Raw genomic sequence first — 16597 nt, forward strand, 5'->3', positions numbered from 1 at the left:
GGGTGAGGGGAAAGAGGTTAAGGCCACGTTCAAACACTTTTTCCACTCTATTCCTTGTTTTCCTGCATCTGCGTCAATAAACTCATCTGCTGTTGTGGCCCCCGAAAAAGTAAGAATTCCTTTTCCTGCGAAATCTGGACAGTGGTAGCAGGGATAGAGAGGGTGTTACAAACACTTTTTCTGCACACCAAATGAGACAGAGCCTATGAGAGACAGAAAGGCCGTGCTCTGTCTTGCAAATGCACAAGGAAGGCTCAGATATCATAGACAACTGTCCGTTTTGATCTAAAACATGGCAACAATAATGGTCAATAGGATAGCATATGTTATGGGTGCTCAGAGACATCAGGATTCTTGTGAATGTTGAAGAACTCTGCTCTTGAAATGTGTGGGAGGAAAAGAGAAAGGTGCCTTCGGCTGACCATACCATCTCTTCATCATGTGTTAAGCAGCCCAGGCAGTTGTGAAAAAAGCTACCTGTTCTTCATGGACTTCTGCTCTGCTGTGCCTGCCAGCACAACACCCGATGCCACATGGAGCATCTTTTTCTACAGTCTGACTTATGCCAAACACAGAACAAGGGAGTTGCACTTTCAAAAGAGAATTGACATTTGCTTGTTAACAGTTATTATAAAAACATTTAATAAAGATACTGCTACCACTGTAAGAGATACTCCGTTAAACTATAGGTAGATGAAGATTATTTTTCACAGTTAAATAATCAGAAACTGTGCAAAACACTACTTTTCATTAGCCTTCCAAATGAATGTGACATTGTTCAAGATAAAATTCTGAAAGCTGAGGAGAATATGAAGGTTCAAACTGGCTGAACCTACAGGTACAGAAGCAGCTCTGAAAGTTCTGACAGTCACACAAGTTACTGTTTAAATATATATCTAAATTTTATAAGCCTTGACACTAATATTTAACTAAATAAAGGATATATATAATATCCTATACTGTGAATGGCTGCCATCGGTCACTGCAAAAGAGGAACATGGAGCCAAAACTACTTCAGTATCACTATAGCAAGAAGTTAGAAAAGCAACATGCAATTCATTGCATCTGCCACTCAAGCACAACACCGAGCCTTCCTGAAGGTCAGTCTGATGCCACGGAGCCACAGCAAACCACAGCACCTTCTGCTCCAGGGGTCAAGCAGGGTATTTCTGCCACCAACTCTAGTACCAAGTACAAGGCAGTGGAAATGCTTCAGAACTAAGGCCATTGCTCTGCACACAACTATCCTTATTAGGATAATCACAGAATGATCTCGGTTGGAAAAGCCCTTGAAGCTCCTCCAATCCAACCATGAAGCTCACCCTGACCCTTCCCAACAACACCAGATCCCTCAGCGCTGGCTCAGCCCGACTCTCCAACCCCTCCAGGGATGGGGACTCCCTCCCTGCCCTGGGCAGCCCATTCCAACGCCCAACAGCCCCTTCTGCACAGAAATACTGCCTCAGAGCCAGTCTGACCCTGCCCTGGGCAGCTTGAGGCCATTCCCTCTTGTCCCGGTGCTGGTTCCTTGGCTCCAGAGACTCATCCCCCCTCTCTGCACCTTCCTTTCAGGTAGCTGTAGAGGGTGATGAGGTCTCCCCTCAGCCTCCTCTTCTCCAGACTAAACCCCCCCAGTTCCCTCAGCCGCTCCCCAGCAGACCTGTGCTCCAGACCCTGCCCCAGCTCCGTTGCCTTTCTCTGGACACGCTCGAGTCATTCAATGGACTTTTTGGAGTGAAGGGCCCAAAACTGAACCCACTCAAAGTGCAGCCTCACCAGTGCCAAGTACAGGGGTAAGATCCCTTCCCTGTCCCTGCTGGCCACACTATTTAAGATGAAAACAGAAGCCATATGATGGAAATAAACATCTTTCTTTGCCATGCTACTAGAAAACACCTTGACATCACTGTGACAAGGGTGTACAAGATCAGAACAGGTCAAAGAAAAAGAAGAAAAATCATGGAAGATTTTCATGGAAGCTCAGAGAACACAGAGCTACAGCTGGAAAACAAGTTCCCCACAGATATATTCTCCAAATGGTGTCCCTCAAGCCCCAAAGAAATAATTCCCGTTCCAGAGGTCTGGAAATACAGTTCATTTACAAAAAGACCATCTGCTAACTGCAGCTCTTGCTATTAAAGGCGAATTGCATCCTGTTCCTTCCACTTCAGCTTAACCCTGTCAATAAGTCAATAATCTGTTTCCTGTAAGGCATGAAAAGGAGAATCTTTCACAGTTTTCTCTGAAAAGGGAACAGCTTCAGAATCACTACTACTTTCAATCCAGCTTTACACCTTTATATATACACACCCACATAAACTTTCAAATCCATTTTCTTCTTCCCTCACTCACAATGTCAATTCAAAATAAACAAGAGCCCCACTCCAAAATCAAATGCTTTGTGTGACTCAAGTTATTCCTTCCAAAGAAGGAAGCACCCATTTTTTGCTAGAGATGCATTTTCAGAGTTGAGCAATGATCACTTGGAAAGCTAATCCCAGAAAAACCCATGCCAGTACTTGTTCTTGTTTCCAGCCAGTCAAAAGATGACACGCAAGGAGGAGCCATCAGGTAAGACTTTTTAAAAAAAAAATGAATACAAATAAGATGGATGAAATTGCTTCCAAAGAAAAGCAACATTGCTGAATCAATGAGCTCTGGTAGAGTAACAAAAATGGATAAGAGCAAAAGGTTATAAAAAATCTGATTATTTTCCAGACTAATATTATCAGTTTTGAATTAAGGTGCATTTAGCACAAAAAAGCTTTTTCAAAATGTTGGAACAAAGGTGGCTATCAATTGTCAAAAAAAATGTTTTTAATTTTGCAATTTACATAAAACAATTCTTCATCTGAAGAATTTCTGGCAGTAACTATTTGTGTTGTTCTCAAAGTCTGAAGCCAAAATGAGGTGGCACTTTGATACAGCTCAACAAGGAAAGAATAAAAACAAGTTTGTGAATATGAAGTTAAGTCACTTTCCAGAGCAAAGGGATAAGCATACCACTCCAGAAGTTATTACTTCTCAGGTCACTAGGTTTTCATCAAGATCTTTTCCTTAAGCCATGATTTTCCTGAGTTTAAAAGGCCTGCTTTATTTCCTGAAAAATTTCTCAGATATTACAAATAGGTCCTTTCCTGCCACCTTTATCAGGCATGGTAGCAGTAAATGCTCTCCCAGAAGGTATATCCCTCCTGGGCCTGGGGATCGGGAGGACAATAGACAGGGAGCTAATGGGACAGGCTGCAGACACCATCTCCCCTAACAACACAGCAGCTGTCCCCTAAACCAAGGCAGCCACCTCCTCTCCTCCTCTTCAGCTAGTGAAATGATTACTCAGAGCAGGGGTTAAGTCAGACCACCTGCGGCTACCACATGAGGAACCCACGGCTCCCTCCTCAGGTGCAGAACCACAGGACTTTCAGAAGTTGCTGCCTGCTTGCATGGCTTTCACAGAGTTTCTGGATTATGGCTCTTTGAATTGGGTTCCTACTCCATAGCGCTCCCACTTGACAGCTCTCAGGCAGAAATAGATGGATGATGATCTCATGGGAGAGCCTTTGTCCTACCCCAAAATAATGCCTTTACAAACAGCTACGGACCTGACGCCCTAAAACATTATAAATAGCACATTTAGCTGTTCCTCTGCTGTTCCTGCCTGGAGAATTTGGAAGTGTGCAATGCACATGCATTCAATAACCAGTTCCCAGACTTGCCAGTAGTATTATCCACTGACTGGTTACTGCACTGCCTTACTTGTTGCTTATCTGGCATCTTAAATTCTGGCACAGACAACATGCAAACTGGGCAAGACAGGAGTTGTTCATGCAGGGTACATGCACAGTGCAGTGTTACTGTACCTTTTCCTTTCCAGTCCACACAGAAAGGGCAAAAAGAGGAAAGAAAAATCCAGAAATCAATATAAAAGAGTGAAGTAACCAACAGCATATATGTGATTATCTTCAAAGACAGAGAGAACCTTCAGATTTTGCCGATAGTGTTTTCCTTTTGTTAACATTTCCCCTTTTGATTTATTCAAGTAATAGCTAGTGTTTTTTAAACCAGAGGTTTTAAAAACATACGAAATCGCTGAAGAAAAAATAAATTTGGACTTCATTGTATTGAAGACCAAAAAAATCTGAGAGGAAATAAAACTGGAAGTTCACAGTGACGTGAGTGACAGTGACTGGTAAAACTATTTTCAACAGCTACCATCAGCCAATCAACTCCCCATTAACATCTAAAAATGACCAAGGTCCCCAAAATCTAGTTTTAATGCTGTCTTCAGGTACTTACACCACCTGTTCTCTCGAGATATCATGCTACTTCCACACCTCAACAAAGACTTAGGACACCACCCATAAGTTTTACTGCCAACAGAGGAAATAAATGGTTTGATGCCAGTCAAAACAAAGTTTAGCTATATAGAAATTTTCTGCTCAGAACATAAAGTCTCCATGAAAAATAACTCACTGAAAAATTTCAGTGAGTTCTGTTTAAGGGCTAGTTTCTGAGTAGTGTAAAAAACCCTTGGCTCTTCTAGAAAGATGAAGGAAGAAAACCTCAGAAGATTATTTATTGTTACATGCTTGCTGGGAGAGCACTTCTCCACTGCAGCTAGCAATCCTCAAGGAAAGTCATTGCACACAGCACCATTGTTCACTTGCACAATGCTCACAAGTTTTCAGAGAAGTTTCTGAAAGAATTTGGCAAAAGGATGGCCCTCATTTATATAAAAAAAAAAATCCCCCAAATGAGCACATCACTAGAAAGGTCATGTTCCTAAGGCACAAAAAACTGTCATTATCCGAATGTGGCAACAAAGCATCAAACAGAAGATAAACTACCTGAAAAATAGGTAAAAAATTAGAGCACAAAACTCTTCTCAGTAATGTCAGATCATGTAATAAACAGCAAATACCAGAAATGGCAAATTGAGAGGTTTAGACAGGTTGTTAGGAATTTTTTTTCCCCTGCAATGCCGCCCTGGAGCAGGTTACCAGAGGAGTGAATGCACACACGTTTGCCTGTTGGGCAGTATTTTCCATCCGTAAGAGTTCTTCAAGACTTGGCTAGACAAAGCCAGGGCTGCCTTGACCCAGCTATTGGTGACAGTCCCGCAGCAAACAGGGTGGCTACAGGCCCCCAGACATCACTTCCTAACAACACTTCTGCAACGCTTACAAGATGCCAAGGAGTTGGCATCTAATCCAACTCTAATCCACATGAAAAATACTGTTTTTCAAAGGTTAGGTGCACAGAGAACTGTACTGTGATAATTTTTCAAGAGCCAACAGAAGCATTCAAAAAGGCAGAATGAAAGCTACCCAAGTCTTCCTTAAAAAGGACAAAGCAGACAAGAGGAACAGGTGGACTTAAAAAGAGACAAATGAAATAGCTACATAAAGTCACATTATGAAAGAAAAAATATTTGCTAGCGACACAAAATTATTCAGAGAAATTTGATCATCAGCAGTGTTCAAACAGAAAATGGAACTACATTTTGCAGGAAAAAAAAGGTGATGTTTCATTGTACAGTATAAACCATGCACACATCTTACAAAACTTCAGGGAGTAAATCTCATCCTAATTAACACACCTAGTAGAAAAATATCTCCATAACAAAAGTACAGAAATGGATTGGTCTACAGGCATAAACTGCTGGTTTAAATTACAGAATAAAACCAAGCCAGAACACTAATCCCCTCTTTTTGCACACAAGGTGGCCTTATCCATATCCTGCGAGGATTTCTCTCTCTGCAGATAGATCTAAGAGCACTGGGATCAACACTCATTTTAGTTACAGAACTGACAGAATTTCACAGAGAACAGAATTGTACAGAAACATTCATGCTCATATCGGAAACAAGTTTGGGTGATGTTCTTTCATTCCTCATCACCTTTAAACAGACTCACAGAATAACTTCAGTTGCGTGGGAGTTAGGGAGGTCTCTGGCCCAGTCCTGCTGTTCCAAGCAAAGTCAACGAGATCAGCTTGTTCAGGGCCTTGCTGAGCTTTGAACACCCCCAAGGAAGCAGACTCCACACCCTCTCAACTCTTCTCAAATGCTTCAATAACCTTCATGCTTCACGGTGAAAAATAATCTGAGCTTCCCATGTTGCAACTTGGGTCCACTGCCTCTTACCTAACACCATGGACCTTTCAGAAGGGTCTGAGTCTCTCTCTCCCTTTCCATCAGATAGTAGAAGACAGCAACATGAAGAGCGCCTCAGCCACCTTGTCTCCACGCAGGAGAAACCCAGTTCTCTCAGCCTCTCCTCACGCATCATGTGCTTCAGCCTGTATTCACCTTGGTGACCCCCCTCCACCGGGCTCACTGCAGTACATCGATGTCTGTCTTGTACTGAGCAGCCCCAAACTGGCCACAGAACATCAGATGTCATCTCACAAGTGCCGAGGAGAGTAATAATTTTCCTCAACCTGCTGAATGCACTTGTGATAATACAGCCCAGTATGCGGCTGTACAAACCATAACTTCATGTGTTTCAGACTACACAGCCTTGCAAAGACCATGGCCAAAATAACAGTAAATAAGTTGGTCCAAAGTAATCAATGCCATAACAAAGAAAACTGTTTAAACACTCTTGCACTGAGCAGAACAAACAAATCTTACCAAACAGATTAACTGAAATACCATAGCACACTAAGCACCTCAGACGTTCAGTGTACATCCTCTTAAACAGGACTTGATGTAGAAATAATCACAACAAAGGTAAGAATGCTAAAAAGAATCTCTCTCTATTATGACACTCGCAGTGAACAGTTTCTTGTTTAAAAGCTTACTGACTTCATAGTGTCTGCATACAGAGAGAACAACAGGAAAATCAGAGTAAAAATGCATTCCATAGTAGTGATATTGGACATCTCCACATACTCGCCAATTTTTAGAAAAACTATAAAGATCTACTACTAAAAACTCAGTAAGATCATGTCTTGACTGTAGCAGATAAGAAGTTATTTATGTTGAGAATAAGCACATCCCGTAACTGTTTCAATACCGGATTAAGTAAATGGAATCAAAGAGTTTAATATCTAAATACCACGAAGGCAAGTCTTACACTGTCACAGTCTCTCCCTTCCTTCTGTTGTACCCTGTCCCTCATAACTTTTGGTCTCTCGAATAATTTCAGCCAATTTTGAAAGAAAAGTAAAACAGATAATGAAATTTCTGAAACTGTTAAGAATTCGGTGCTGCATACACAAAATGTGCAAAAACTCGACGCATACGGGAGCAATTCAAGAGTTGTCCTCACCCGGTTGGTAAGCTGGATAAACAGAGGCAAAGCTCAGAAACTTTTTTAAGAAAGTTTGGTGATAAGAGGAAGGAAAGAATAACAGAATGAAGGGACACAGAAGTGACTGGTGCAGAGGAAGGTCAGGGAAGGAGAAACCTATGATGCAAGCCTGCAGGTAGCCACGGCTCAGAAGTTCCACTTCCCAAAGAACACATTTTAATTTCCCTAATCCTGGCAGCTATTATGTCATAGGGGAGAAAAAGATTAATACTGTATGAGGTGATGGTTCTATACTGGTTCTGGTTTCCTCTACATGAAAACAGAGTAACTTGTATGTAAACACAGAAAAGACTCTAGACAATTGCCACAGAGCTAAATTTCTTAATATCAATGTGCCAATCTTTGACAAAGAAGAAGAAATATGTGAATAAGAACAACTAAAGTATTATTTGTGCTTTATTTCTTTCCTGAAAGAAAATCACATTTAGCACAAAATGAACATATTAGAAGAAATCCACCCTGCAGTTCTAATCCAGGCTGCAGGTTTTTTTGCTTCTGTTTGGGGCTTTTTTAGGATCATTAAAATGCAAGTAACTGAAAACTTTATTTTTAACTTACCAAATATCAGTGCTAACCCATGGGAAGTCCCCACTGCTATCAGATTTGATGCTGCCTGAAAGATTGAAAGTAGAAACATCAGTCACAATCCAGCACAAACTCACTTCGCTCATGCAAAGTTTGCTAAAAGGAGGAGATTTAAAAGGTTATAGATATAACCATTTTCTAATTTATAAGTGACAAGCAGTTCCTATGTGAAAGCTAGAGAAGTATTACACCTGAATGACCATCACACAGATTTTCTCAAGTTCAGAGGGCTGCCTTTTCCTCTGCTGTTTGAAATTCAAATGCTCAAGAGCAGCACCCACAGTGAAATTTCTTCTTTGTAAAGTCAACCTCATTCTTTTGGCATAGTAGCTGAGTATAAATAGAGGATTTTTTTCTCATGCAGCTGCTACATCCTCATCTGAACTCCTCTACAACCCTGGGTAGCACTGGTCCCATGAAGAGACAGTCCCCAGTAAGCCCAGAGACTCCAACTTCCTTCCATGGAGAATTAAACACAGCTCCAAGATGCTATTGCAACCTGCACCCAATTAAAAAAACCTTAGTAGAAATCACATAATGCTGTAAATATATTAATGTTCTACTTTTTACTCCTTAACAAGTGTAAGTCAGATTAAAAAAATTAAGTGCTTTAATGTCTGGAGTAAGTACAGGTTTTTATCCTGTGTGCACATCAGTCACAGCATGATTCCAATCCTGCTGTGCAACCTTTTGCCTTAGATGTAACTAGGTTTTCTTCCTTTTTTTTTAAACAAAAAGCATAACTTCTTATGGATTGCTGCTGCTACTACAGTCAAAGCAACCAAGCACAGCTTTAGTTTATTTGAAAAACATTAAAACTCATTTCAAAAGGGGAGAACAAATCCTCACTGTATATCACCTCCTTAAAATGTTTCTCTTCTCCTTTAATTATAGGCAGCTTCACTTCTGATGTATTTTAATTAGTATGCTTGACTTCAAGAAATTTAATGCACATTGCTAAGCAGAAGTATCTTTCAGACAGACTTTTAGTGTAATTTTATATTTTAGGGTCACATTTCAGTTACATCAGAGCCATAGAGATTTTGAACCCATCACTTTATGAGCACTTCGGTTCAAGTTTCTTTAAAAAAATTGTTAGGATTCAAAGCAGTAACTGGCAAAAAGGCAGCACCTGGAGAAATTCCATGTGTTCAAGAGATAAACACTTACCTTGAGGGGGAAGGTTATGTGTTCAGCTAACAAGCCCCAGTGATGACATGAAAAATGGGAGAGTGTGGGGCTTGACCAGCAGAGGGGCAGCTGGGCAGTTAAAGGTTGAACTCTGCCCCCAGGAACTAGATCTTTAATGCTGCTTCTCCCGAACCTCATATCTGAAAATTCTTAGTAAGGCTAAGATGAAAGATGCATTTATCAGCTGTCTTAAATTACTGCTTTAAGTTTACATGAAAACTAACTGTACATTACTTGAAAATTGTTAGGGTACTTACAATTGCAGTGGGCAAGCCAGCATCCACTTTGTCCTACAAAAACGGGAAAAATCATGAGTAAGAGATAGAATTCCCAGCTCTGTACATGTCTCTAATAATTAGAACTACAATATGCAGACAAATCAACACAAGTTGCATTTTAATAGTCCCACCAGGACAGAGAATGCTGAGGGAATCACTGGCTAGAAATACCCAGAAGGGATGAGGAAGTGCACAGAAATGGAGAGGAAGCTGAACATCCTGTAATTACTTACGAAAATTACTGTGTTCTTCTCCAAACAGTCTAATCTTAGTAACAGTTTTCAGTATTCTCTGTGTACACAGCACAGACATTCCTTGCAAACTGTTTCATTGTTTCACTATGCTCTGTCACAGCACAGACATTGCTTGCAAACCTATTTCCCTCTCCCCTCCAAGCGCAACTTATTAGCTTCTCATTCAGGTGGCTCACTCCCCCCCCCCAAGCAACAGCCAGCAGCAGCACGGTAACGGCCAGGCCCTGGCCACACAGCCAACACGAAACACTCACAGACGAGTCATTTGTGTTCTATTCTAACAAGCCTACCTCACACACTTCAGAAATCACATGCTTTTCTACATCCCCACCATATCTCTGGTCAACCCCCAGCAGGGCTACAGGCCTGGGGAGGAGTGGCTGGAGAGCTGCCAGTCAGAGAGGGACCTGGAGGTGTTGATTGACAGCTGGCTGACCAGGAGCCAGCAGTGTGCCCAGGGGGCCAAGAAGGCCAATGGTATCTTGGCTTGTATCAGAAACAGCGTGGCCAGCAGGGACAGGGAAGGGATCTGACCCCTGTACTTGGCACTGGTGAGGCTGCCCCTGGATGAGTGGGTTCAGTTTTGGGCCCCTCACCCCAAAAAGGCCATTGAATGACTCAAGCGTGTCCAGAGAAGGGCAACGGAGCTGGGGCAGGGTCTGGAGCACAGGTCTGCTGGGGAGCGGCTGGGGGAACTGAGGGGGTTTAGTCTGGAAAAGAGGAGGCTGAGGGGAGACCTCATCACCCTCTACAACTCCCTGAAAGGAGGGTGCAGAAAGCTGGGGATGAGTCTCTTGAACCAAGTAATAAGCAACAGGACAACAGGGAATGGCCTCAAGTTGCGCCAGGGAAGGTTCAGACTGACTCTTAGGAAATATTTCTGTGCAGAAGGGGCTGCTGGGCATTGGAATGGGCTGCCCAGGGCAGGGGGGGAGTCCCCATCCCTGGAGGGGTTTAAGAGTTGGGTCGACATAGAGCTGAAGGATCTGGTGGAGCTGGTAACTCTCAGTGCTAGGTTAACGGTTGGACTGGATGATCTTCAAGGTCCCTTCCAACCTAGATGATTCTGTGATCTCACACAGTCAGTTTTCACTGGCAGTACAATCTACAGACCAGCTCTACTGTGCCTGCAGTGCAGCCACAGCAACGTGTGAACCTGCTCCTCACTCAGCTCAGAACCATGACTCCATGCTGTGCCTGCTGTAGGCATTAAGCAAACCCGTTCCCAGCATCTTCACAAAACCAGAACAATAGCACCGCTATCATTTTATATTAACATTTCCTGCCAGGTTTAATGACACCCAGCAACACAAATCAGTGTTAAGGAGGACCTACCATCTTGCTGCTGCAATAAGTCACCTAATACCTGATTCACTGCTGGCTAGGGATTACTAGTTAGTAGTTTATCACAGAATCAACTAGGTTGGAAAGGAGATCATCTAGTCCAGCTGTTAACCTAGCACTGACAGTTCCAAACATGTACTGAACATATTAGTATTATCCAGAACTAATAGAGTGGGGAGGGAGGAGATCACACACAAACCCCTCCACACCATAAGAGGTTCAAATTTTTCTTAATGGATGTGACCAGGAGAAAAAAAAAAAAGACACCTACTGCTGCAGATACTATTTGGGCAGAAATTCCTTTCAGAAGCGAGAGCCGTATAACTGATCCATGGAGTGAGAGAGAATCAGGGAGCTTTTTCTTCCTAAGGAAATAAGAAATAAACCAAATGCATTAGAGCAGAATGAAAGTTTGGAACTTGCATAAACCAGCAGGTAAATTCTGCATGCACACATCACTCATAACGTTCCCATTCTTATTCTTGGCGCCTACATGCACAGAATGAAACAGGTACCAGATTACTGGCAAAGCCTGATATGCACCACTGTGCCTGCACAAAATGTGTTTTTAACTCATCTCCCAGGGTAAAAAAAAAGTTATTCAAACAAATTTTCAGTTTCAAGCATGTATCTGCAAACCTTCGAATTTATTAATAAAGCCTGAAAGCAACACTTTTGCTCTTTAATTAATCTTGCAGCGAGTTTCAGCCTTAAAAGGTGAATATCCTAAGGAAAACACACAATTGGAAAAGGCTCATTAGGAGAATACAGACCCCTAGGAAAAATGGATATATGCTTAAAGAATAACAATCAAAAGACAGCTGATCTGATATGAAAGGTTAAGTGTTTCTGTTCCTGGAGCAAATGTCTTTTAAAAGTAACTACTGTACAGGGGACAGCTATTTCTAAGGAGCACGGGTATACTGTAGAACACAGAGTAGAGGGAAAAGCCCCAGGAAAGTTGCAGTATTGTTGCCAAGCACACACCACCAGAAAGCCAAATTTCTAAAACTAACTCCGAAACATTTCGTTTTTAACTCTACAGCAGCACACAAATAAGTAGCTCATATAAAGGCTGAAGAAACATGTTGTTAATAGCTTTTATTATGGGTAAAGACCCATAAACATGGCAACTAGCTTCATCCAAAGATGACAGTAACACTCCCAGGTTTTTCTGCCCTCTCTGTCTGGAAAACATATAAGCTACTCCAGGTAACATTTCCCTCAATACAAACCATTTTATTTGAAAAAAGAAGGGACAGCGAGTCAGTACACCACCATATGCCACCATAAACCACCACACTTCCATGTTCCTATCCTATGCAACTACTCTTGTATCAACGATGACTTCTTATGGCATATAAGGCAGCCATGGAAGTGGCTCAGGATGCAGGATCAGAGCATTATTTGAGTAATTATCGAGACAAGTCAGCAGTGTTATAGCTAATTACCACATTCCAGTCTGCTTTTAGACGTCAAAATTAGCACTCCATTACAGGAGTGACAGCAGTTGACTTGCCTTTTAAAAATAACCACCAGCTGCTTGCAGACTCTGGACGCCATCAGACACACCTTTGAAAGATTTTCTTTAAAATCATCAAGGTTCAGGTTTTAAAGATTCCACTGAAATTCAGATAAATGTAAATACTCCATCTCCCATAAAACGCATTTAGTGCTCAAACAGGCTAACCCTCAGTGCAAAAAAGAATTCCATCTTTGCCTACTTGATCTTGCAGGAATAACACTGTTCTGTCAAAAGCAGCTTCAGCAGAGTCCCTGCAGCATTCCCCTTGGACTTCAGCACCAGGGTACAGAAGCAAGAGACAAAATCCACACGTGTAGTTAAAGGGTTCCCACCCAAGTAACGGACAAATCGCACGCTTACAGCAAACCTCAGGGAGGGGGCAGAGGAAGTTGCCTTAGGAAGTTTCGACTGTTCTTAGCTTTGGATTTTCCTTCCACCCACTCGAAAAAGGAGAATTTGTTTTTAATTGATATAAGCAGTGTTCCTTAAAAAAAAAATAATCAATTAACCTCCCAGGGTATTGAGTCCTGCAGTACCTTTTCAGATGTGTCCGGTCCCCACTGTCAGAGCTTGCTACAGAAGATGTGTCATAGGAATGTGTATCTGTGTTATCAATGTTCAAGAGAAAGGGATCCTCCAAAACGAAAGACTCTTCTTCATCATCAGTCTGAAGGAAGAGAATCACCACAGCTTACTAAATGTTCAAGATGCACAAGCATCTTGACCCCAACCAAAATGTTAGCAAAACAGCATCAATTAAGCAGAAAAATCAAGAAGCAGAGGACAAGATAGTTTCATATGTAAAACCAGAAATATGTATTATTGTACTAGACAGATTTTCTGAAAGAACTGGTTTTCAGAATTCAGAATAATCACAGAAGTGGGCTGGAAAGTTATTCAACCAATCTTTGTTCTACAGATTATTATCTACTCCATCAAAATTTTAACAGTCATTAAACTAAGCTGTTCTCAAAAGCCTCCAATTGCTGAGAGAAGGCCTAGAAGTATTATCATCTACTCCAGCACTTCACCAAGTGGTGGCTAAGAGTCTAGCAATCCCCTTGGGCTGTTGCAAGGGTTGATTTTGCTCTTCTCTGCTCTTCTGCTGGTGATATCTCTCTCCTCTCTCAGGTTCAGCATGAAGTTTTTTTAATATTATTTTTTAAACAACCCTGATGTCTTACAAATTCAGTACAGTTCATGTTGTTCTCAAAGCACAGAGCCAGAGAGAGCAAACACAACACCAAACGTGCAGAGAACAGAGCAGGTGCTCATTTGTCTTACAGCTGGCAGTCCTGTGCCCATGAAATGTCTCTTTTTCCAGGGCAGCTGTGTAACTTTTTGGTTCAGTCAGGTTGTTTTCCACTAAAATCCTTTTCAGAAGATGCTTTGCCAGTCATTCCCATTCCATATATACTGAAATAAATAGCACTAGAGGAAGACGTTTTATTTGTCTGCACTACACTTTCTTCATGATTACCTCTCAAGTTTAAGACTTGGACTCTACTCCTCTGACACGGATGTGACTGCATCTCCTTAGAGTTTGGTATCACCCAAATACAGTAAGTTCCCTCTGCCTTCATCACCCAAGGCCCCAGCAGAAACAGGACATACCTGTACACTACCCCTTCTACCACTCCTCTTGTTCCTAGGCTGTATGTGTTTGGGGCACCTTACATCTGCATCTCTAATACAGCTTTTTAGAAGAAATGTCACCTCTCTCAGGCTCCTTTTCCTTTTACACTGGCTTCCTAAGAAGTCCAACCACCAGTTTCCTCAGTTTGTTAAAAAGCTTGTTTTCTTGTATTTTATCTTTACTTCCATGCCCTTCTTTTCCTTTCTAAGAATCCTGCACTCATGTGGCTATCACAAAAAACACACTGAATTGGATATATGCAAGACAAAGTCAGCTCTCCCCTGCAAGGTACTACAGGCAATGTCAGATGTTGAAACAGTTCATGACTCCTACCAGAGGGCTAAATAGAAGTACAATATAAATGGAGCCATGAAGACCCTAGTTTTTACCTTCTCCCACAGCTTAAGAACTACCAAGAATTCTCTGCATTTATTTTCAGCTTAAAAAAAAGAAAAAAAAAAAGCTGTTTGATAACTCTGACCTTTTAACACTTTTAATGGACCGTACAGCCTTCAGGTGACTGTCCAATACCGCAGGTGAACATGCTTAAATTTGATGGAAAATTTTTGCTACAGCCACGGATATTTTGATTGAAAACACAAAATTCCATATTACCCACTGTACAGCAATTACTCAGCTGAGCAAGTGCTTTGTCAGATACTGGTGTCAGGAAACTATGAAGTTATACAACTTTATTTCCCAGGAAAAACACAGTATGAGAAGAACCAAAGGAGTTTGTGCTACTTTATCTCAGCTCCTCCCTGTATTGGAGCTGGTTGCATGTTTGATGGACCACTCACCTCATTTAAGATGCTCTCCAGTGTTGGAGGAGTATCAACTTGAGGAATGTCAAATTCTTTGTCATCGATCTGTACATCAGAAAGCATGGATGGAGTTCAGGTTGCCTACCCAACCTTCCAAACTTTTTTCTAACTAAAGAAAAAAAAGCAGCGATGCATGCACTCTTTCCAACACACCTCTGCCCAGAAAGGCACTACATTTTCTCTTAGTCAAAATGCATTGCATTGCAAAATAAAACAAGAAATATTTAGTAACAAAACTATACAACAGTTCTCTGACCTGTGCCCAGATCTGAAGTTTCAAATACTTTTTTTAACTGTTTCTAAAGATTGCTACCAATGTCACACCACCTTTCTAATACATAGACATCAATACATCAGATTTTTTTTCTGACTGCTTACTAATGGGGAAAAACATAATTTTCTTAAAAATAAAGATACTTTTATCCGAGACTTGCATTACTGAAAACCAAGCTTTGCTACAGCAGGAAGGCTACCCCAGCCCTTGCGCCCTACTCGCCGACGGAACTGCGGCCTCTCTGCCCCTTCCCACAGACTTAAAACCGGCTGACACCGCGACTACGGCCCCACACGGCGCCTTCCTAGGACGCAGGATTATTTTGCCCGCTCGACCGCCCGCTCCGTGTAGCACAAGCGTCCCCGCCGCCGGCACCGCGCCCAGCAGCCAGCACCGCGTACGCGGGAGCTCTGCGGGGAGGATTAAGCACGGTGCAGGCTACCCTCAAAATCAGCCTTCGGGGTAAGGCAGCGCGCCGGCGGGACAACCCCCACCGCCCGCGGGCGCTGGGCAGCGGCGGGGTCACGCCGACCGCCCCTCACGGCCGCCCGCCAACGGTGCTGAGGGGAGGGGAGCGGCCTGGCCGGGGGGGCCGGGGCCGGCTCCGCGGCCCGGCCGCGCCCGCCTCAGCCAGGAGGGAGGCTCCGGCGGCGAGCAGGGGGCCGCGCCGAGCGCCGCGACGCACCAGCTCGCTGCGGGAGTCCAGCTCGCGGTCGAGCTCCGCCGCGCTCAGCCGGTGCGCGGGCGGCTCCGGGCACGGCTCGGCCTCCGCCGCGGCCGCGGGGCAGGGGCCCTGCTCCGGCGCCGCCTCCATCGCCGGGCCGCGGGGCGCCGCCGCCGCACCAGGCCGGCACCGCCGGGACTCGAACCCGGGACGCCCCCGCCATGCGCAGGCGCAGCCCCGCGCGGCCGCCCGCCCCCCGCCGCCCTTAAAGGGGCCGCGGCGCCTTATTTATTTGAGCTGATTGTAATGATTTTTGATGTTGCGGGTTCAAATAAGGAACGATTTAGAGCAACTATACAACCAGTTATGCCGCTACAAAGTTCTTTTCAAATTCCCAGGCCAAGGCCACGTAGACGAGTAATAATCATTAACCAGATTCCTATTCAAAGAAAGACTCATAACGAGGTACCATTGTTAGACTGTTGGGTAAGGACAATTTATTGCCCGGTGGACCAGGTGTTCTAAAAGTCGCGTTGTAAAATGGCCTCAAAGCACGTTAAAATCGCAATGTGAGCCAAATCCTTGGGTCAAGGGCATTGCAGGGTCTTTTAGGTCAGTAGTCATGGTGGTCGTAAAAAGCAGCCCCCCAACTCATTTCAGGACTCAAGTGTGCATGACCAGAAAGGGGTGGGAATAAGAAAATGT

At 43.2% G+C, this 16597-nt stretch overlaps 1 protein-coding gene across 3 annotated transcripts in view; it reads right to left on the minus strand.

Moving 5' to 3' along the window:
* Positions 1-16088, minus strand: part of VPS8 (VPS8 subunit of CORVET complex) — an 87562-nt gene extending 71474 nt beyond the window's left edge. Inside the window, exons 1-7 of one of the 3 annotated variants that reach the window (XM_074912810.1) lie at positions 15914-16083; positions 14931-14999; positions 13031-13161; positions 11241-11334; positions 9351-9383; positions 7876-7930; positions 3861-3866 (exon numbers count right to left, since the gene is read on the minus strand). In XM_074912810.1, the coding sequence (XP_074768911.1) occupies positions 3861-3866; positions 7876-7930; positions 9351-9383; positions 11241-11334; positions 13031-13161; positions 14931-14999; positions 15914-16042 (517 nt within the window). In that variant the 5' untranslated portion in view covers positions 16043-16083. Of the gene's footprint in view, positions 1-3860; positions 3867-7875; positions 7931-9350; positions 9384-11240; positions 11335-13030; positions 13162-14930; positions 15000-15913 lie in introns of all 3 variants that reach the window. The other 2 variants (XM_074912809.1, XM_074912813.1) reach the window with 2 other exon arrangements.
* Between the last annotated feature and the right edge of the window lie 509 nt (positions 16089-16597).

The sequence above is a fragment of the Athene noctua genome, chromosome 8 (genome assembly GCF_965140245.1).
Source record: "Athene noctua chromosome 8, bAthNoc1.hap1.1, whole genome shotgun sequence".
NCBI classification, from domain to species: Eukaryota; Metazoa; Chordata; class Aves; order Strigiformes; family Strigidae; genus Athene; species Athene noctua.